This window comes from Phasianus colchicus, chromosome 6 (genome assembly GCF_987193195.1).
Source record: "Phasianus colchicus chromosome 6, bPhaCol1.hap1.1, whole genome shotgun sequence".
NCBI classification, from domain to species: domain Eukaryota; kingdom Metazoa; phylum Chordata; class Aves; order Galliformes; family Phasianidae; genus Phasianus; species Phasianus colchicus.
Genome location: NC_143441.1, coordinates 16,846,862 through 16,870,709, shown reverse-complemented (window position 1 = coordinate 16,870,709; position 23,848 = coordinate 16,846,862). Strand labels below are relative to the sequence as shown.

At 39.1% G+C, this 23,848-nt stretch overlaps 1 protein-coding gene across 2 annotated transcripts in view; it reads left to right on the top strand.

The window, feature by feature from the left end:
• LOC116227103 (ubiquitin-conjugating enzyme E2 E2) overlaps positions 1-23,848 on the top strand; it is a 208,310-nt gene that overhangs the window by 168,701 nt on the left and 15,761 nt on the right. For both annotated transcript variants that reach the window (XM_090142578.1, XM_031590219.2), the window contains exons 4-5: positions 427-559; positions 13,369-13,516. In XM_090142578.1, the coding sequence (XP_089998704.1) occupies positions 427-559; positions 13,369-13,516 (281 nt within the window). The remainder of the gene's footprint in view (positions 1-426; positions 560-13,368; positions 13,517-23,848) is intronic.

The following is a 23,848-nucleotide window of genomic DNA, read 5'->3' as shown; positions in this document are numbered from 1 at the left end:
GTGTGTAATTACGCTGCTACTGATGAGGTAGGTAGATGAGAAGGTAGATGAAAATAGGATGGCTTGTGAGGCAAGACGGTGACAAGGCATCTCAGCAAAGTCTCTGTATCCTTGCACAGTAAATACTTCACATCTGCCCACTAAAATATTTGAGATAAGACCGTCAGGAATATTTCTATGCTTATTTGAATAATTTATAATGTGATTTTAATACTTCTTCCTGGCTGAATATATCGCTTCACTGACAGAGCTCAGGACACCAGTAAGATGTGTCATGCAGGACTAACTAATCAACTACAGTACTCAATTTCCAACCCACAGCTCTGCTGCAAATCCAGCACTACTAGTAGTAGAGTGTAACTGATGCAGTATTTTCTTAATTGTATGTGGTTATTATGTTATTTTTTTGTTTGTTTTCTATTTTAGTGCTGGACCCAAAGGAGACAACATTTATGAATGGAGGTCAACTATACTGGGACCTCCAGGGTCAGTATATGAAGGTGGAGTTTTCTTCCTTGACATTACCTTTTCACCGGACTATCCTTTTAAACCACCTAAGGTTAGTAGGAGGATATTAAAAGTCTGACAGGAGTCCTCTCCTTGTGATATTTTTAACATCTATGTTGGTATACTGTTGTAGGATGAAATATAAAACTTTCAAGGCAATAATGAATATTTAAACAGAGTGTTTTGATGGAAAGAATTTAAATGATTGCCTAAAATTTGCTTGCATGTCTCTGGTACAGTTGGATAGATATGCATTTATTTAGCAAACGGTTGTATAATTTCCAGCAGTTATTTGTTTGATTTGGATTTGTTTCAACTATGAAGGTAATTATATTTGAGTTGCATCTTTTGTAAGCAGCTGAAGAATCTTTCCAGTTGACCCATATCATTCACCACGGTCTGTGGCAGCCCAACAAAATATGCACCTTTTGTGCTACCTCATACAAATTACTTCTGCAGATGCAGACTACACTACTCATTGCAAAGATTTAATTGCTTTGTGTTGGTTTTCTGGACGGCTTTGGAAATATGTCTGCAAAGAAATTGGGTAGGAAGTCAAGAATTAACGGAATTCCTTACAGATTTGTTTTCTAATGCTGTCAATAATGATGCTAACCACAAAATGTAAAGCTCTTCCAATAATATGAAGCTGGAAGATCATTACCATGACAGAGAAGGCTTAGAATTTCATACAGGAAATATCTAGTGGTTTTGAAGACCAGAGAAACAGAAATGGGATGAAGAGGAGTAGTGTAAAATGTCACTGATAACCAATAGTAATAACTGTTGAGAGAGGATGTCAGAATGGGATATTTTGGTTGATCACAGGATTATTGCAAACCACCAGCCTAATGCATCTGAAAAAAAAAAAAGCAAATACATTCCTAAGATGCATCATCTGACATCTCCTACAGAGATAAGGAATTGCTGGCATCATACACAAGACATTTGTAAGACTTCATCTGGAAGACTGACTACAATTCCTAACATCCATTTTCACTAGCATAAGGAGAAACTTTAAAATTTACCCAGCAAGGCTGTTAATAGAATTAAATAAATTGATGGGCCTGTGTATTATGAAACAAAGTGAAAGTAAGTTAATTTTCCACTTTCCAAGTGTAGACAGTGAGGTTTTGGAACAGGCCCCCGTAAGAGTTGTGGAAGCAAAAATGCTTCCCTGTTTTTGACACAGATGTGAAAGGTTTGAGATACCACGTTTGCCTATAACAGATGAGATTGCAGTGAAAGATAAGTTGATCCCTATTTGGTTGCTGTAATATATTTAGAGAGGAGCAATTTAAAATAAAATTTTAATGCAGCGATAGTAATGTTTATAGTAGTTTAAATTATTATCAGGAAAAAAGTGTTAAAAAAAGAGTAAGAGATGAGTTCAAAATACTTGTCATCTTCAAACTGCACTTTCCCAATCAGTGGCCTAAAGATGGGACAAAACCACATGCTGTAGCAGATAGAGATGACCTAAGTTTGTTTCCCATTTGTAGTGTTCCAGTTTAGGGAAACTTTGAGGTCACAGACAAATATACAGGAGTTGTAATCTATGTTGACCATAGATTTTCTGATTTAAATAATTGTGATTGTGCAATGAAAAAAAACATTGAAACTTTATAACTGGAGGTTTCTGTTAGTCAATTAAAGCATGGAACACTGAACTCAGGCAATGCTCTCTTCTCCTTACTTTCCTTCTATTTATTTATTGAGTGTATTTGTTTAGTGGGTATTGGCATATCCACTGAATGTATTTCTTGAGTATAAAGCAGAAGAAGAAGTTCTCACAATGATCCAAACCTGATACCTAAAGAATTATATCTGGAAAGCAGGTTGCAGGGTTGTATTTTCTCCTTCTTTTTGTTGAATCTGTTTTAGGCAAGGTGTACAACAGCATCCTTTTAAAATAGAATGTAATTGTCCAGTTTTGTTTCCCCATGAGACAAAGACTTTTTCAGTCCACCCTCAGTTGTGTTTGGCAAGTGTTTTATTTTCAGACACGAATAATGCAGGTGTACATTGCTTATTAATGAAACATCAAGCGAAGTGGTGGTTCTTACTCTGCTTTTTAATACATTTTTTGTCTGTCTTTATCTTGAAGTCAATTGTCATTGTGAAAAATGTGTGCATATAAATCATATGAAAATGTACTGCTTGATAAAAGACAAGATAGCATATTGTATTACTAAAAGGGCAGTATTTATGGTGAGAGAAATTGTTATCTATAAGAAAGTAATGAGTACATGTGCACAGGGGACTAGAGTGTCAGATAGAACTAATATTTCACTAGTGTATTTTGTACACATAGATTCTTATTCTATTCACTTGAGCCACTGTCATAAATAAACCCTATTTTCAGTCCCACTGTAAGAAATCGTAAACTGTTGCTACTTCATTACACATTTTTTTCAGATCCTGTGAAATTGATTCACAGGTTAAATAGTCTGGGAAGTCCCTTGAATAAAGCAGTGTGGAAAGATGACTATGACAGTCATAAGGTAGCTGCTGTCAGTCAATATCACTAGGAAATGGTATCTAAATATGTTCTCAAAACACTTACTTCTAGCTAAAGAAGCTGGTTATGTGGAACATAACATAAGGCATCACTGTACAGTGCTATCCGTGTCACTGTGCTGGCAACTCTTCTGCTTCACCACGAGATTTGTGATATTTGGGACTCTCGTTAAAATCATTGTTCTTAAGGTTATGTGAATAAATAATCCTAGAATTTTTTAAAGTATATCCCACTCTTCACAGCTCAAAAAAGTTTAAAAAAGAAAAAAAGAAAGAAAAAGAAAGAAAAGAAAAGTAGAGTGAAAATACATAACTGTGAAACATACTGAGAAGGACATAAAATGTATCCCTAACTGTTGGCAAGGTTACCTCCATGTCAGTACATGGCAGAAAGGGATTAATTCATGTTTCTTGCTATGATTGAATTCATACATTCCTCCTGAGATTTCTGTGGGCCACTTTCATCCCTCTTTTACCATGAACTAAGGAAACATTTAAATGAGTACTGTCAAAACTGATCTACTAAAAATGTGACCACAGAAGACCAGGGAAGAAACAGAAACTGTATTTCCCAGATGTGATTACTTGATCCAGCTTGAGGTTCCAAGGCAAATGCCTGTGTCACATAGTTATTGTTATTAAAGGGCCTAATCCAAAGTGTATTAAAATCTACAGAAAGGTTTTTACAAGCCCTTTTCCAAATCTATTTTGAGATGTCGCATACTGTTATCATGCATGTGCATTTTGTAGATGCATGCTGGGAAGCGAAAAATAATTTCTAAATTAAGAAAATAAATTAATATATTGAAAGTAAATTCTGGATCAATATACTTTATTTTTTATTATTTTAATTTTTTTTTTTAATGATGTAACCTTTTTTTGTTTTGTATTATATAAGGATCTTCATATTTTCTAGAGGATCCAAATTCCTTTCATAAACAGATTTAATGCTTATTCTGACCATATTGATCAATTCTGCTTCATATGGGAAAACACAGATTAAAATTAAAAATCTGAGGGCACATTTGCACATGAAGAAAAGATGCTTCAAACTGTTTTTTGAGAATGAGGGGAATGTACAAAGTCACTTTCATTTGTTTTTCCAGATAGCTAACCTGCTTTCGTCAGTTTTTTCACCTTTATCTCGATTCCTTGCACTTTGTGCCTCATTTTATGTTTGTGGTTTTGTACATGCAAACATCACCACCATCAGGCTTCCCTTCAGTCTTTCCCCTACAGTTTTCCTTCTATCTGCCTGTGAAGTGACACTTGTTATGTCAGTATCTCTCTAAAGCTGGGCCATAACCATAATATCAAAGTAAGTTTTTCTTTTCAACAAACTAGAAGATACCACGTGGTAGGTCAGAGCATAATTTGCTCTCATGATTTTTATTTTTCCCCTTTGAAGTCAGTCTATTTCCATCTTTCAGCTTGGTCTCATGCCTTGAAACTGGACTCCCAGCTTTCTGAGCCAAACTTCAGCTCTGTTTGCCTTGAGGACTCGTGGCATTTTGCTTCAATTTGCCATCCCAGACTAACTTCGATTTCTCTGTGTAACCAGAGAATGAGATTTTTAGAACAACTCATCTGCAAATGGACAAATTAGCTTTGGCTTTCTGGGATGCCCTAATCAATTACAAATCCTGGTTGGCCTCCACTGCAAGGAAGTTTCAGTAACTCCATGGAAATAAGCTGAACAAACCAAGAAGTGGGCAACCTGCAGAACCACCCCAAACTTACAGCAGTGCCCCAAGTCTCACAATGGGTTTACGAAATGCTGAACAATATATACGTGATCTCTGCCAAAGGCCAAATGCTAGTGAGATTTCAGTCTTGGTCATAAGGTGAAGAGACTTCACTTCAGCCCCAAAATGAGATGTCTGCCTCATAGTGCAGCAAGTTCTAGAATCAAGAAAGCTGCAGCCTATTCAGAGAAGCCACTTAAAGAAATGAAGAAAAGTGCTTAGATGGCTTGCCGAAGAAATAACCTTGCATTTCTCCCATGCTTTAATGACCTCTCAGCCCTTGTGAAAATATCTTTGAGATTTTTTTTTCCTGCTATCTTCCTTTCCTCCTTAATGGATTCAGACAGTTCTCTCCTTGACTTTTACAGAGGAAAGCTCTCTCTCTTGTTTCGTCTCTCCCTCTCCAGGGTTTTGGATGGGATATACAGCTTGTATAAATAGGTGGATGTATATCTGTGGGTGTAGGTAGGTCTCTCTGAAAGTAATGCCTCCCATTTATTTTCATGGAAACTACAACAGATAGAAAGAACTCAATAACACTATTAGATAGAGCAAATTCTCAGCTACAAGACACTATTTTTACAACATAGTCATCACTATTAGCCATGCATTTTCACCAGCTATGAACAAGAGCCCTCATTATATATGCCCATAAAAATCTGCACCAGCAGTGATGACCCACCGTCACTGTCACCACTGCTGAAATGCACTATGCACCACCTCACTGTACTCACATCCACTCTTTGGTCTCCAGAAATGTTCGGGAAGTGTCAATGAATGTCATTGGGTGCCTTTTTTTTTTTTTTCTTTTTTTTTTTCTTTTTTCTTTTTTTTTTTTTTGCATGGAGGAATTCAATTCCACCCCTTTGCTTCATCTGCACTTCCACGTCAGACACCATTTTGTCAGAGTGCCCCTCTGCTGCCATCTGTCACATGGCAACAACATATATACATATACTGGAATATTATTGAGAAGGTTCAGTCTCTACTGCCATACCAGCAACATCTGCCTCTGACATTGGTCACTAGCATAATAAAATAGGAGGGATTACTTTTGGAGCAGACTTCATAAATCAGTAAAATAGAATAACAGTATCATTAAGGTTGGTAAAGATCTCTAATACCATCTAGTCCAATGCATCATACCTTAATGCCCACTGAACCATGTCTCTACGTGATTCCTGAACACTGCCAGGGACTTCCAGTCTACCACTTCCCTGAGCAGCCTCTCCACTTTTTCTACGAATTTTTTTCCTAATATCCAGCCTGAACCTCCCCTGTTAGAACTTGAGTTCATTCCCTCTAGTCCTATCACTGTTACCTGGGAGAAGAAGCTGACCCCGACTTCACCACAAACTATCTTCAGGCAGCTGTATACAGTGATCAGGTCTTCCTTGAGCCTCCTCCAGACTGAACAATCCCAGCTCCCTCAGCCGCTCCCTATAAGCCTTGAGCTCCAGTCCACTCACAGCTTTGTTGCCCTTCTCTGGACACACTCCAGGGCCTCAATGTCTTTTTTGGAAGGGGCCCAGAACTGAACACAGTACTCAAGGTGTGGCTTCACCAGTGCTGAGTTCAAAGGGATGGTCACCTCCCTGCTCCTGCTGACAACACTATTTCTGATACAAGCCAGGATGCCTATAGCTTTCTTGGCCACCTGGGTACACTGCTGGCTCACATTCGGCCAGCTGCCAACTAACATGCCCAGAACCTTCTCCTCCATGCAGCTTCCCAGCCGTTCTGCTTCAAGCCTGTAGCAGTACAGGGTTTTTGTGACTGAAGTTCAGGACTTGGCAGTTGTTAAAGCTCATACAATTGGATTTAGCCAATTATATATAAGTATACAAACTTTTTGACCTGAAGTCTTCTACAGTTTAACCATCGTGGCAAATTAACAATGCAATGTTATAGGAGCTAGAATTATTGAAGGAAGGGTGATAATTCTGTCATCCTGCATACTGTCCTGCCAGACCAGGAAATCTTTGCTTAGTCTTTCATACAGGTGTTTGCAGAACAACGAGCACTCCACAAGAGCACACTCCCTGCAGGAGTTGTCACTGCAGTGGTGTCTGCATTTACATCGAGAATAATCTTCATTAATAACTTCTACACAGATATTTGACTGTGTTCAGTCTATTACAGTGTCAATTCAATTTAGCAGTAGCTGATACAATATGGATATATCTATCATTATCCTAGTACTCTGCTAGCTTTATTTTTTAATTTGAGTGATTTATAAAATCTCTTAATCCCAACTCTACAATTAATCTTGCTAGGGACTTTAATCTCAGTTGACTGAAAAATGGTTCACAGGACTTGAAAGCTGCAGTATGCTAAATCACCTCTAAATCAAAATTAAAATAACAGAAAACTCCATTTCCTCCCTGTAAATCTCATATGTCTATCAAATGACTGAAAAATTGTTCTCAGCATTTGAAAGCTTAGCTGTTTTAAATTAACTCTGAGACTGCATGGGAAGTCTTTTCCCTTTGTAAATACAATATACAGTGTGTGTAGAGTCTGATCTTAATGGCAATATTAAACATCTCTTCAGTTTGTTACATGTAATTGCCATACAACTCTAATCTCTAAGCACAAAATATCATTATTTGGAATCCTTCTGCTGTGGTACAATCTTTGTACCAATTTCATAAATTCAGTGTCGTGTACAATGGGCACTTCCTTTTATTCTCAGCTTTACTCTACTTTATCACACTTAGCGTGTAAGTGATTGGTTGTTAAGGACACTTTTGCTTGCTTGCAAGATGAGAAAAAATAAGCATTCCTTGATATTGCTAGCCTAAATTGCTCAAACGAAGCTTACTTGGCAGACCCATACTTTCACTTACGTTTGTCTCCATTAACCCAGTTTACATGTGAGCCTCCCAAACTCACAGTCACCTTAAATCCAGTCTGTCTGATCACCACCGTGTACCACATCTTCAGCTCTGTTGGAGGCAGGGCTTCAGTCTGCCTTCTGTCGCCCTCCCGGTGGCATGACCACCCTTTCAATACAATAGTTTCCTGTCACTGTTATCCCTGATACCACGTGCCTCACCACCACTTGCTGGAATGCTCCCTGTATGCCACAGGCTGTGTGTCTGCAGGCAATGCTGTGCCTGTAGGGCAGTACACAGCGTTCAGCTCAGTGTGGGTCAACTCAGCTGGCTCCTTCAGAAACTTCAGTGCGTCCCCAAATGACAGCATCATGGAGACATGGAAGGCAGAAACACTTTAGGCAGGAGAGATCCACAACTATATTTTATTACCAATAAATGCAAAAGACATTTGATAGAACAATACCATGTATATCTCCAAGATTTTCTTTGAATTCAGATATCTGAGAATTCTTCTACTACCTGCCAAGTTGAATTGCCATTTCTTCTCATGAATGAATTTCTCTCTTAAATATATTAATTTATATCACTGCTTTATTCTTACTTGTTTAGTCTTGATGAAAATCACTCTAACCAACAAAGATCTTCCTTCTTTCTGGAGGCTGGTGGCCCTGCCTGTGCCAGGGGGGCTGGAACTTGATGATCCTTGGAGTCCCTTCCAACCCAAGCCATTCTATGATTTTTTCCCTCCCCAAATCTTAGAAAGTTCATAATTTCTTCCTATTTCCTACAAATGCTCAGTATACCAGGTACCTGCAGAGATATTTTGTGGGTTTGTCTTCTACCTCACAGCAATGGTTTGCATGTTGCCTGTCAAACTCACTTTCAAAAGGGGACCTGGGATGGCTATTGGATACTTTGGGAGCTATGTAATCGTGTCACATTGCACATGTTCTCACTATTGCATAAAATCTGCTTGTGAGCTGAAAGTACATCTTACATCATTGCTCTTTCTTGTCCTTTTTTATGCGTTGAGATGCACGTATACAGATGTGAAAGGGAGTTTTATCTATATTTTTACTAAAGAAGACGAACAAACTGTAAAGGTGCAGAATCAAGTCAGTTCTGAGGGAAAGGAGCACTTGGGGAGCTCAGGGAGAAAGTGTGTCTGGGACAATACAGCCTATGTGTTTTATTCTATGTAAGGGAGGATTTGCTTTGTAAAAATTAAAAGGCAGTAAGTCCTTAAAAGTGTTGCTGCCTATAAACAGACTTTATTACTGAATTTCCATATGTAGTTACTAAATATAGTAAAGATTATACTGATTAAACGAAAATCATTTTAATAAAACTCACACTGACTTTGTCAGATAATGCTTTTGACATTTTGTGTCTTACAATACTGTTTCAATTCTGAACCTCTCTAACCTGGACAATTTTCCATTTCTTTTTTTCTCTCACGCTGTTCTTTTGCTTACAGAAAGCTGTTCAGTTTAGGAAATTTTTTTACTTGCCCTCTTGGGTACATCAGAGATTATGTAAATCCCCCTTCATGTTTTCTGCTATTATGTTTGTGTAAACTAAGTATATTTCTATAGAGCACACATTTAGCATTGCTGTGCTTATTCATATTGATATTTTTTCCTGAGATGGGGTGAGTAGTTACTCAGCTTCATAATTACCGTGAATATAATGAATAATTACTCACATTGCATACTGTTTCATTTTCAAAAATGCTAAAAATTCCCTCATATGAATACTATTACATGCCTTTTAAATCATGATCACTTCTTTGCTGTGTCTCACACAATGCATTTTGTTGCAGCAAACGAAGAATAGTTTGCATATCAGACTTTTCTGTAGGTCAAACAAAAGTAATTATGAGTTAATATTTCCTGCTAGAGATGATTGCATATGTTTTCCTTTGATGTATTAAACCGTGGCTATTTTTTGCCAACTAAAGTTTTGTAAGAACTGTCTGAAGTTCATCTCTTGGCGTATATTTAAACCTCGCCCTTTAAACAGTGAGCATCATGAGGTCAGTCATTTATTATGCACTTGATGTGATAATCCATTAAGTATCCCAACAATTGCTTGTGTGCATGCTACTAATCTGTAGCTGCAAAGCAGAGATGGATCATCCTGTCATAGAAAGGCAGCCTCAGTGCTTGGCACAGATAAAATGAAGTGCACCCAGTCAGAAATTTAAGGATGCTAATTAATACAAAGGTTATTACATGGATATTGTGTTCCTCATAGCTGTAACTAACGTTCACTTAGGTTGCTTTACAGTGTTTTTCTAAAATGACTAAAGAGTGTAGGCCTGTTCTTGTTTTTTATTATTCTTTCTGTTTGAACAGACAAATCTATTGCTCATAAACTCTGACAAACCGACACGAGAATTCTTACTCCCTCCTGAGCTCCACGAACATCATCATAAAGGGCATCGTATTTTTTAATATATATATAACCTTTTCTGTATGCAGTACAACTTCTTCCACTTCAGGTAGTGCCACTACAGTTTTATTAAAACAGAACTCCTGGGGAATATTAGAAAAAGACAGAAGTTTCATCTAGAGAAGGACTGCAGGATTGCACCCTTGTAAGAAATGAAAGAGCTTGAAAGGAAATTTTGTAAAACTGCAGGAATGAGAGCCCTGGGATCTCAATCCTGATTTGAGTGTTGGCCGAGCAAAAGAGTTTTGTTTCCATTTATTCTCCTGTGGACTCTGAATCTTCCCCTGCTCAGTCGCTCAGCTTCAGTGAGAGGAATGAAGAACAGGGGATAGGAGTTGAATCCAAACAGGCTAAATAATGCAGTTCCTGAGTGCACGTTGTAATTCCTTATTTGCTGATACACAAAAATGGAGGACCATTTCTTCCTCTAGATACAATGTGGAACTACAGATTCAGTGTGGTTGAAAGTGCATGAGGTGTGTTTGTGGAATCGTCCCTTTCAGAGCTGCAGTGCTTTTACTATGCCTCCCTCTGAGTCTCACTAAAGGTTAAGCTGGTCACCCTCATGGCTGCAGGTGGCATGATGGCTTCTTGGATTTAGACCCTAATATATGAACATTAGGTGCAAAACTGAGGTAGTGAGGGATTCTGAGACTAGATCATGTTGGAAAACCAGTGATCAAAATTACTCTGAAATCCAGGAGTAATTTGTCTTGCATGCAATCAGTTGTCTCCAGTCACTCAACTGCATTCCATTTTACTTTGCCCTTCCTCAGTTTTGTAAACATCCTTCTGTCCTAAAACTTATATTCAGTGAAAAGCTAGTCATAGCTTTACATGTACTTTTTTTCTCTGTAATCATTTTCTCTCCCTCCTTTAGAAAAATAACCTCATTTTCTTCCTAGAGTCTATACACAGGGTTGTTTTTTGTATTTTTTTATATTTGTATAATTCTGTTTTACAATACTCAGATGGTTTTGGCATTCACCAGTAGGTAAACAGATGAGTTTGTTGTTATTTTCTTCCATAACTGAATATAAATTCCTTATCATTACCCTTCAAAAGCTTCTTTATAGTACTTTTACAATTTTCAGAAGATAGCTCTATTTTTCATTATTTCCCATAATTCACATTTCTCTGACCTGAACTTTTATTCAAAAAAAAATGAGATATCCTCTAAAAACTGCAGAACCAAAGAGAGTAAATCCACAGAGAGCACTTACCTTTCAAAAAAAGATAAATTGCTCCTCTACCATTCAATTGTCTGAGAATAACTCCTACTATACACCCACACGCTCCCTTGAGTCTCTGAATGGGATTGTTTAGGTGTTTTCATTAGGGGGTAAATGGAATTAGAATGCATCCTTTATAGGAACCATTTAAGTGGCATCAAAGGTTAAAATATGGCCATATTAAAGAAAATGGAGCTAACCTGGAATGATGTTATCACTTGACTTCTCGCTACATACATAACAGAGATGACCTTGCATAACTTTAAAATGTATATGGCAAACTACACAGCATCCAGAAAGCTACACGTCAGCGTTTCCCACATTAGATGCAATTTGAGGCAATGTCTGGATGAGGAAAGCAATATGTTATCTCAGCTATCCTGCATCTTACTTTTGCTTCTTTGGCATATGAAAATGGGATGGGGCTGCTCAGTTTGTCCTTTTCAACAGATTTAGGACTGTATAACTACCACCAGGCCAGAGCTAGCAAGGTGAAAGAAGATGATGGTTTTCCTGCAGGATTCCTCAGCAGCTGAGGAGTTACACGGGGCAGTCACCTCTTCTTGCACCAACTCCAGCATCCCTCAGCATCCCTCCACAAAACAGCCTAGGTGGGGAGGCAGGCAGAGAGCAGGTATATCCCAGTTTGCCACAGGACATGGAAATTTGTGGGCCAATTCAGAATCTGACACTTGGATTTCCTTTTTCTGGGTTGTCTCTCCTCCATGGCCAAAGAGGCCTGGGCAACACTTGCCATTGCCAGCCATGGCAAGCTTTACAGCACCTGTGGGCAGCATCATCTCCCACCCCCTATCCACATTTCCCTATGTGTTACAGTCATCATTCATACAGCGTCTTTTGAGATGCTGAAAACTTCAATATTTTTTCTGTTGTAAAAATGCCACTGTATATTTGTGTAGTCATTTTCAAGTGCACTGACATGTTTGGTGAGTGGATGACCTGTTTGTCAATGATAAGCAGCAATCCCTATCATGCGAGTGGGTGCCTTCCTCAGTATCATGAGTTTAAAATGTAGTGAAAAAAAAATAGATCAAAGTATTTGTGAAGAATAGCATTCCAACTATAAACATATGTAATCCTGACTACATTAATCCAATAGCCTAAGATGGCAGTGGAGTTGAACAGCTTACATAAAATGAGAACTACCTCCATTCATCCAAGTGGCTCTCTGAGTCCTGTCAGATTCACAGTGTTCCTTCTTGGCTGCTTTAAATAGAATGTGTGGCAACTTGTCTGTCCTCTAAAATGACAACAAAACAGTTGCACATTAAAGTATGTGCTCAAATTGATGGCATTCTCCTAAGCAGGTCACAAGCTCCAACTGACCCTTATCTTGAAATAATTTGAAAGTATAATTTAATCTATGCAATGGACTCAGTGGGTTTCCCTCACATTTGATGAGACCACGTACATATAATTATGCAGTGTACCCAGTTACTGCTCAAATTTTTATTCATGGAAGCATAGAAAAGCACTTTTTTCAGGAAAAGTAATTAAGCAGAAACTTTATTCCAGCTATGTACTGAAAAGTGGAAACAGGGACAGATACCATGGGAAAAGTACAAGGAAGCTGCTAGGCTGTGTAGGAATGGGGTCAGGAAAGCCAAGGCCCAACTTGAATTAAGCTTGTCAAGTGGTGCCAAGAACAACCCTGACGGGCAGTTGGACTTCACCATAACTGCTCTCTCACTCCCTCTACTTAAAGGAAGAGGAGAAAATGAGATGAGGAAGGGCTCAAAGGTTGAGATAAGGGCAGGGAGATTGCTCAACAATTACTGTCATGACCAAACAGACTCGAGGAGTTTAATATAATTTATTGTCAATTACTAACAGAAGAGAGCAGTGAGAACTAAAACCAGACTGAAAACACTTTCTCCCAATCCACTCTCTTCTAACTCTTCACCCTGAGCACCGCAGGGGAACCGACAGAATACTGACATTTCAACCACAAAGCAGAATGGTCTCTTGTGCAATTTTTTTATTGCTTAATAATCATGTAACTATTGGCTTGTACACCACTGCACTTAGGCAACGCGCTGTCTTTTCTAGGTAACGTTCCGGACAAGGATCTATCACTGTAACATTAACAGCCAAGGCGTCATCTGCCTGGACATTTTAAAAGACAACTGGAGTCCAGCATTAACCATTTCTAAAGTTCTCCTCTCCATCTGTTCCCTCCTCACAGACTGCAACCCGGGTAAGACAAATTCACTTTCATACATTTGCATTCATTTGCAGTTCATAGTCTGTCAGCATTTAGGATGTGGCTGGTGCACTCTATTTCAGCTCTGAAAAAAAAGGACCAAAATTTGTTTCAAATTCATTAGAACTGATGCACAGTAAAGAAAGAAAACACAGTGTTAAGATCCCTTGCATTTTTAGTAGTTGGGAATAAAAATCTATTAATTCAGAAAGTTTAATAAGGGGAAAATACTTTGTAGTAGGCACTAATTTGTGAATTACAGCCAGGACATTAATACCAAGAAATATGAATGAGTTAATAAATATTGAAAAAGAAAGCTTTCACTTAAATATGCTGATAGTATGGTCTCTGAAAAGAATATGAACAGTAGCGACAATGATGGATGTCTAACACGGAATCTACAAATAATGAAAATTAATTTAAATGAAGTTTATTCAATATCCTGGACAGGCTGTATGAGCAGTCAAAGCAAGCTGTCATTCATATTAACTCGCATAGCACTTAACCTATTCCCTCAGCTGTTTTAGATTTGTTTTCTGCAATTGACCACTAGGTCTGTAATTTCCACTTTCTCTTAACCAATTTGCCAATGAATGGTTCTGATTGCAGCCTTCAAAATTTGTAGTATATAGACATTCATACAGAGTCATTGAAAGAAAAATTAAGAGATCTGTTTATGTATCTTAATGTTTTTGAGTTTGTTTTTGAGTTTGTTTTTTTATTGTATGCTTAGTTTTGCTATATTATGATTAATTACTATCTAAGTTTTAAAACTTTAGGTTTCCTTTTTCTAAACTTTTCTCCCGAGCCAAAAGGCTAAAAAAGTGCATTTCAAAGGGTGGACTGTGAGATTCTTATATAATCACAGACTGAGTCACATGCTATAACAGAAGTCTGAATTATTTCAGAGCTTCAGATAAGGTGAAAGTCAACTTTCGATTGCAGTTGGCTGCACTTTTTCCATGTGGGTTCATTACTGTGTGTAGCATTAATAACGGCAGCTGAGAGCTGGAGGTGTTGAGGAGCTGTAGAGGAGCGCTGTGGTACCATTTCAGGCACATTTACTTCTGGAGTGCTGGATGCTCTCTGAATATCTCTACAGAAGGCAGATTCCTTGTAGTGCCCACCCCAACCTGTGCAGAGGTGCCTGTATGCAATCAGGTGGAGTGGTGACATACAGATAGGAAATGGATATTTGCTTAGGTGTCTTAGAGACCAGGTAAAGAGCTGCTGAGACACTGCTGCAAAATCAGTAGCTGTTTGCTAGAAAATACAACCATTTCAGAAGTTAATAGCAAAGCTATGTTGTGAGTGAAAAACTGAAAATAGATGTGCATTCAGTTGTACTCACCTGTTTATAGAAGCAAATCAGTGGCTTGAAAGCTTGCCAGTTCCAACCAGTGGTTTGAAACTTGGAAATTTACTATCTCTGATCTCTCAGTCATTTTCTTTCCCTTAGACCAGTTTACAGATGTTGTCAAACAGCAATGCTAACAGAGCCCGTAGTTGAGATAAACACTGAAAACTGTTACCCATAAGATATTATCATGTGTAGCATGTTTACATTGTAAAAATCAGTAGTTACTCTTCAGTTTCTTTCAGTTAGTAGCCATAAACATCATCATGACTGTAGTAAATAAAGCAATTTTATGACATGTCATTTTCAATTTAAATGCACTCTTTAAATACAAAGTGGTTGTAGGTTTTGTTACCGTGTCTTAAAATTTGTGTGTTAAAATTTGCATTATTTCTAGGGAGGGGTAAGGAGTGAATGTAATTTCTTTACTTATGAGTTCCCCTCCTGTGAGGAGCTGATGACAGTATCTGTGAACAACAGAGTCATTTTTGCCTTCCTTTGAGACTACTTGCCTCAAGTTAGATAATTTTTCACATTAAAAAGAGGAACTTCAAATTGTAGTGATGTGCAACAGAAGGCTTTTTACTTTTCAGTGTATTGCCTAATATGCTAGAGCCTGTTCTGGTTTGTCCCACTTGTTTTTATGAAATTTTATCATTAGCATATCATACCATCTAGCTGAAACATAGGTAGGTAGATAAGCAGGCAGGTAAGTGGATAGGAAGAATGAAAAGACGGATGGATGGATAGATGGATGGATGGATGGATGGATGGATGGATGGATGGATGGATGGATGGATGGATGGATGATCTCTATATATCACTGAGATACACACAGACATATATATGCATATATTTTGCTCTCTGTCAGCTGGGAGTGATTTTCTAATCACCAAGTCCTCTCTTCATCGCACTGGTCTACCCCTTTTTAAAGGCAGCAGCCCAACAGGGATCTCAATTTGATGAGCAACTCTGAACTCTTTGTTCACCATTCATCAGTCAGAAGTAGATCAGGTCAGATGGAAAGGAAACACTGAGTCTTCCACAGACACAAACACTTGGGATGAGTAAGTTTTCCACCCCCAGCCCCTCTGAAGAGAAGAATAAAGTATCAGTTACCCCCTAGCCTTACATTTATGCAAATCTTCATTAGAACAACAAATAGCAGTGAGAATGGCAGCTAATTAACCCTCAGTCATACACGGTGATTAAACTGAGCTGAAGCACAGCTGCAGCTTCGTTGGCAAGCGCTGCTATTCTTCTCCAGCAGGCTGAGCAAATGAAAAGAGGTATTTGCTCCTGCCGCTTCTGTCATTCACACAGTCATCTACAAAAGACATTGAGAGAGTCTCTTTCCTCCGAGGTTATACATCACCGTCCTTTGTTTCCTATCACTCAAGGCAGGAGGTAGTTTGTCCTTTTTAAACAACTCATACAATATTTTACTCATAAGCTGTCTCAGTCCCTTCTGTCCTGATTGTTATTAATTGTCTCTATTTTGCTTGGCACCATCAGGCAGTAAACTGTGTTAATGAAATGTCTGAATTTTGTAACAGCTGGCTGACTTTTTTTGTGGGGGGAAGGGGTGCTGTAGAGTATGATCGAACATGTGTGAATTATCTGTGAGTGCAGGAGAGCCAACTGGAATGATATCAGAGAGATGGGAGAGATGATGGGATGCACTAGCATTCAGTCTGGGGATTAGTACTTCCCTTTAAGGTGGTACTCTGGGGCACAGCACACCTCTCTTCCTTCAAAGCAGGGCCCCAGTCCTGCAAACGTTTTGGCATGTGCACGAGCAACCCTGCGAAACCTGATATATGCCTTCATCTGCATAAAGCTGTGTGTGAGTAAGAGCTTGTAGGCTGTGTGCTTGAGTGATGAGCGTATTTACTTCAGTGTTAGCCGCTAGGGCCTGCCTGCATGGGCAGTTAGTTGTTCCAGAGTAACTCCGTGTGTGTACCCTCCCTCTTTGAAAATGTATTAAGTCAGGAAAATCTGTCTTACTTGGAGCAAAAGTCAACTGTGCATTAAGTATGGAAGAGTAGCCTGGGGAGTATAAATTCCCACACTACCTTAATCCAAAATAGCTTTAAAGTGCAGATGGCCCCTGTGGATTTGCATTTTTACAGAGCTTGAAGTACAAAAACAAATTAATTATTTTTATATTTAGACAGCTGATGATGATGAGCTGGGTTAACATGTTTACTGTTCTCAGTTGGTCATTCCCATCACAGCCCTGCCAGAGGTTCTCAAGTCATATGGAAAATTCTCATTTGCAAATGCTTCAGAGAAAATAAATTGAAACACTGACGAGACTGCAATGGAACTTTTTCCTTTGCATGGCCTCCTTTTTCACACATGCAAAATTTGAACTTTGCTGCCCTGATTATCCCTGATGTCTGAACAGTCTAACGTCAAACCGCATCTGCTTAATAACACATGGCTAAGCCTTGATTAGGACATTAGAACAAAACCTGCTAAATCTCTCTCTTGCTTTTTTGTCATTGTTTTCTTCAAGTTACATACCATTTTTTCACATAAAAGTTCCAGTGCCACTGAGAATGTTATCCCTTGACTGCCCCATTGGCATTCCATACCAAGAAAACTGACCCCGATGCCTCAGTGTTGCTGTTGCCCCTGGTCACTGTAGTGCAGCCTGGGCCCCGTGGTCTCATTTGGGCACTTACAGGCACCTCCCTGCCTGTTTGTTTCTCTTCCCATTTTCACCACAATAATCTTTCCAGCTGTAACACCAACTGTAACAGTGGGAATTTGAGAAAGGAAAGGAAGAAAAGGAGAAAGGAACAAAGGAAGGAAGAAAAAAATAGTGAAGAAACAAAGGAAAAGTTGGGAAGGAAGGATTAACTTCTGGCAAAGGCAATGAGCAAACTGACAGCAGTAACCATTTAACTGGGATGACCACTGGCCATGTTAGTTGTTGTGACTCTGCTCTCAGATGCTGCAACATGTTATGTTTGCAGTGTAAAGCTGCTTGTCTCTTGTTATCCTTTAAATACTCCAGAAAGTGTGAGGCAGTTTGTTCAGTCATATTTAAAATTTGCTGTGAACATAGTTTCAGATGGAAGCATGCATGTCCTCAATAGTAAGCATACATATAGAAGTAAATGAGCTGGAAGGATACCACTGCTTTACTTTCATGTGAGTCCCATCAATTTTTATAGGAGCTGCAGTTACTCAGCATGTCTGAAAAGCAGACTGCTGATGTTAAAAGGCTTTTCAATGCATGTTGTGGTACTCAAATATAATACCTCCATTAGACATATGCCTGCTGATTTTTACAAGTATTGCCATGAGTCAAGGCTTTAGTAGATGGTTTCATACTTTGTTAACCCACACTGAGTAACATGACCATCCAATGTCTTACATTTATCTAAGCTTAAATAAGCAGAGTCGAGCAACATCCTAGGGTTAGGGGATCCTTACTCATCTCACCTAGGGACATGAGACATACTTTCAAGCTTTCTTTATATGAGTCATCCTTATGTTTTGCCTCTATATTTCTCAGAAACTTAATTGTTTTCATCACAGGATTGGTGTAGTTGGCAGTTACAGATAACAATATTTTTGCATTTCTATTGCAATCATTAACTCTCGATGTGATTTGGAATGATTTAGGTTGCCTAAATATCTTCTGCTAAAAATATTAGCACCCTTACCGGCCATGAGGGTCCTGGAACTAGAAATGGGAGGTAGTTCTCACATTATTTTTCTTTTTTTTCTTTGTTGTTTTCCTAAAGGTTTGCAAGGCTCTGCGCACTTACTGCTGAGAGTATAAAATCCCAGTTCTGTCATCCTTTGCAGAAAAGGATTCAATAGTGTAATTTAATGCATATCTTTGATCCTCAGTAGGATGAGAAATAGCACTTTGGAGAGTGACTTTTCAACATAAGCAATAAAAGCTCTAAAAGCTTGAATGGTATTTGCCCTGCTACAGAGCTGCTGGAATTGCTGCTGTTTCCAGGACCTTTGTAAAACAGGAATAGGTGGGGAGAGTTCAGTCAGACAGGGTACAAGAAGATAGCTCGATTAGCGTGTTGACCTGCTTTCTCAGCCTTCCTCCCACTCAGCCATCAGCATGCACTTTGAGGGAGATCCTGTCAACATGCTGTAGTGCTGCTGCACCATCCCTCGTGGGTTTGTCTTCAGCAGATCCCCCAGACCTTTCTGCCACAGAGCCTCTAGTCGGGATGCATAGCTGATGCCTGGTAGAGATCATGGGGCATGGGTCCACAAATAGTGCATGAGGACTCACTTTTGGAAAGGCGCTTGAGTGCTTACATCGTGAATTTGTCATATTTTTTGGGAAAATTAAGCCTCATTCCTCCATCACTACCAATTGGCACTGGTATGAGGCAGGTAGGCACTGGCAGATCACAGCCGGCCAGCTAAGAAGTTCCCTGCACTGGCCAAGTGGTCTCATTTGAAACCTCTAAGGAAAACCCATCCATTGTGACCTTGGGCTTGACTGACAGCCTTCAGTGTGACATCCATGGTCATGCTCCCTTCTCCTGATGCCACTTCAGAGTGGTCACCTCTGATGCAGAGGCAGTAGCATCCTGAGCTGCTGTGACTGATTATAAAGTGAGCATCTATCAGTGCTTTAGATTCCACAGGAATAGCTCCTTTATTCAGCCTATAAGCTCCAGCCATACCACCACACATTTTAATAGTCTAATAGATGTCTACTGTACCAACAAAAAGATCTATTTTCAGAGTTACTGAAAGCAGTTGCCTGCCCAAAAAAAAAAGTTTAAAAATAAATCTAAGTCAGCTTAATAAAGGAAAATGTAACATAGCTGTAAAAATAAAATCTGTTCCATGCTGGAGTGTTTGGCTCCAAGCAAGGATTTGGCTGCCTTGTGGTCACAGCTCTGCAGTTTGGCTTCCACGTTCCAACTTTAAAATAGCTACCCAGCCCTGGGTAATGAGGAACAGGTCCGTGCCCCTCACTGCTTGGCAGGCTGGAGGTAGTGTTTTTTACTCTGCTTCTCTATATTTGGGCCTTTTAGGAAGCATGTATGGTGTTTGTCCTCATCTGGTGCTCCCCCATAGCAGAGGCTGCTTTCTGTCAGTGCCGGTTCACGTCAGATGTTCCTTCTGCAATTTTTTAGACTTCCCAATTATCATTCCTTCCAATCCCTCACCCCAAGTTGTGAAGTGAATTCAGAAACTCTGGATGACAGTAAGTTCAAGGGATGAGCCACTTCTCATTTTCCTCATTCAAGTAATTTTTTCCCTTAAAGCCATAACCTGCACATTTTGATACCATCAAAAAAACTACTTAACAATCAGATCTGTTTTTTTTTCTCCTTCCCAATTAGCAGCCTAACGGCTCTGTTCAGTTTATCAAAAGCACTCCTAGTCTTTCCTGTGCTCAAATATGTTTAGTACTGCTCTGTGATAGAGCAACATTTCCTTTTAGAGCACCTTTGTCAAAATGTATAGAAAATGGGAAAATCCTGCAGTAACCAAGAACATGTTAGAGTGCATATGTCAAATGTGGTAAGTATTCCAGGAAATGAGTGAAATACTTAGAAATTGGCAAAATAATATTTGATTTGCTCAATTTTATGAGGCTGGCTAAACCCCGATGCTTTGATTCTCCTCTGTTACTCGCAGGCTACCAGCTGTGCTGCCATAGAATAGTGCCATCGGATTTACAACAAAATAGTCTTGTTTTGCCATATACTCCTTTGTAAGCAGCACAGGGCCATGTAAACAATAAAATTGTTTTGTTGTCTGAGATTATTTATATTCCTCAGCCCTGAGCTATTTTTCCCTTTTCTTCAGAGTTTATATACTATCAGGAAATGGGATGGTTTCTAGACTGTTTCAGCACAGTGGAAAAATACTCTCTTTGTATCTTGAGCAGAAAAAAATCTATTCCTTGTCAGTCAAACATGGCAACAAATAAGAGGTGATAAAAGAGCAGTTAGGAAACAATTCACAGAGTGAAGTTTTTATTAGGTTTTAAGTTTCAATGTGAGCTTTCTGTCTCTCTTAGTACTCTCTATCTTGGGACATCTCTGAATTATATTGGCTCACTCCTGAGGCTTTTTCTTAAAATATACAAAGGTAGCATTTGGTCACTCTGCTGTATCGGTGTCACTGAACTGTAAGCAGAGTGGATATGTGCATGACATACATAGAGGCCATAATAAGTTATCCTAACGTATCGTGGAAAGAAAATGTGGCACAAAACTGATCATTTTAGTTCTGTTCTCTGTGACTGCAGTATGACAACACCCGAAACAGGATTGCCTTAGGTAAAACTCATCAGCATCCATTCCATTCACATGAGAAAAGCTATCCTGCCCGTTGCATTAAAGTTCTTTTTGCCTGAAAGTACCTATTAATCTTTAAATACTTCATGCTCCCATACTATTTCTCCAGAAGCTGCTATACAGTTATTGAAGTAATATGTACATATGTGTACTGGTTATATCATATATTCTAGAGCTGATATTTACAAATGCAAGATAGTTGATCATTGGTTTCTCTTTCCATTCCCTTTAAAAGATACTGTAGTATGCCATCTGTACCGTACTACAGTATGTATATTATACCAATTACTACACTACGGTTTGAATTGTGAGCAGCTTCTCCTATTATGATCTGGGCACACAGCACCAATATGTCATAGACATTTAGATGCAGGCAGACAAGCAGCAGGTTTTTCAGTACTCCCTGGGGGATTTACGCATGTCAGAGTCCCACCAGGACTCTCTGCACCATCAGGAAACAACAGACTTTTTCCACAGTTGATCTTTATAGATTTGCAGACATGTACACCTATAATCTGTTAAATATATACATATAAACATAAAATGAAACTTAAACAAATGCAAGGAATGTAGGAGCACATTATGAGAATTATTCATAGGTAAGCATTGAAAGAGATTTGCTTTGCCATAAAAGCTGATAAAAATGTTATGAGATACTCATAGAATCATAGAATGGTTTGCGTTGGAAGGAACCCCCTTCCATCATCAAGTTCCAACCCCCCTGCCACAGACAGGGTTGCTGAGCACTAGATTAAGTACTAGATCAGATTGCCGAGGGCCCCATCCAACCTGGCCCTGAATCTCTTCAGGGATATTGTGTTCTTACTGGTGGACTAAGTCCCCTCAGCATCAATTCATGACTGTGGGAATTATTGTAACAGCAGGAAAAAAGAAATTGTGAACTCTCGTCCCCTGAGTAGTTCTCAGGAAAATATGTGGGTTGCTCCAAAAGTAACTTCTATTTATTTCCATGGAAACTACAACAGATACAAAGATCTCAATAACACTATTTGATAGAGCAAATTCTCAGTCATCAAACACTGCTTTTCAGCATAGCCACTACCAGTCACTATGCATTTTTGCCAGTAAGGAACAAGAGCCTGCGTGCCACAATGGTAAAAATCTGTACCAGTGGAGGTTTCATTGGCCCAAATAGATGAAAGTCAGAAGGCACCAAATCCAGACTATACAGTGGGTGTGGTAGGACAGTCCAGCCAATATTGGCAACGTGCTCCACAGTCTTCAAACTGGGGCCTGACATTATCATGTTGCAAGAGAAAGGTTGCCATCTTCTCTGGTCTGACTCTGGAAGTTCAAGCCTTCAGCTCAGGCAGCGCTGAGATGTAGAGGTCAGAATTCATAGTCTGTCTGGGTTCCAGGAAATCCAGAGAGATTACCCCTGTCCTTTCCCAAAAGACAGTGCACATCTCTCTACCCTCTTAGGGCTGCATCTCAAACTTTTTCTTTGCTGGGGAATGCATATGTTGTCTGTCATTTTATCTTTGGCTCATGATGGTGGCACCGTGTCTCCTTACTGGTAAAGATGCTGTCCAGGAAACTGTCACTTTCAGCCTCGTGTTGGTTTAATAGGTCCTGACATACTTGCTTACGGTGTTCGTTCTGTTCCTGTGTGAACATTCATGGAACCCACCTGGCACAAATTTTGTGATATTCCAATATCATCACCATCATTTCCAATGCATTGAAGTCAGTATTCACCTCCATACAAGGTTCCTTGCCTGTAGTCCTCCGATTCATGCAGATGAACTGACTGAGATGCTGTTCATTTGGCAGTGTGACGGCTCTGCATGATGTGTGCAGGGAGAGGTTGCTTGGATCAGGGTTGCTATTTATTTTGGCTTGACTCTTTGCTTTTTTCAGTTACACACTGACAACACCTTGTGGGTAGAAGAGTGTTGTTCAGGAGCATAGAGGCATTTCATGCGTTGAGATTTACACCGTTCAGAACTCATAAGACATCATTAAAAAGATTAAACAACTATAGAATAAGGATTTCTAAGAAATATTTTCACACACCATAATGGTTTCAGAAGTCTATGATCTGTTAAAATATCTTTTTTCTCTGCAAAGTTTCTAGAGTTCTCTGCATAAGAATATTGGCAGATTTGTGTATTTTAGAAAGTAAATGGCAAAACTTCCTTTTTAAAAATAAAATGTACAATCTGGATTTTGTGGCGTCTGAAGTGTAATACAGTCATTAACGGTAGCTCCAGGTAGCTGTCACACATGCTCTTACTCTGTCCTTTTTTTATCTGATGTATCTGTAACTCTACCAAGAATGATGGTATAGTCATTCTCCAGCAGAAAAACAATCATGCTCCATTCGGTCTGATATGTTACCTGCGACTGCTCATTGCTCAGCAGCTCAGTAAAAAGTGAAAAAGCACTTTATTCACACAGTAATACTTGAGAGGAAATTCCCTCCTAACCACAACTAATGATCAGACTGTGTGTTGAAGCATGAGCAGTAATAGCTTCTGCAGTGGTAACTTAGATGGTGCCATGACCAGTGTGCTTTTCAATTCTTTTTTAATTTTGCTAAATTATCTTCTAGTATTCCTACATGTATTCTTGTATGTGTTTAACTCTTTGGTGTATGAAGCATCTAGTTCCTTTTAACTTCCTCTAAATCTCTTACTT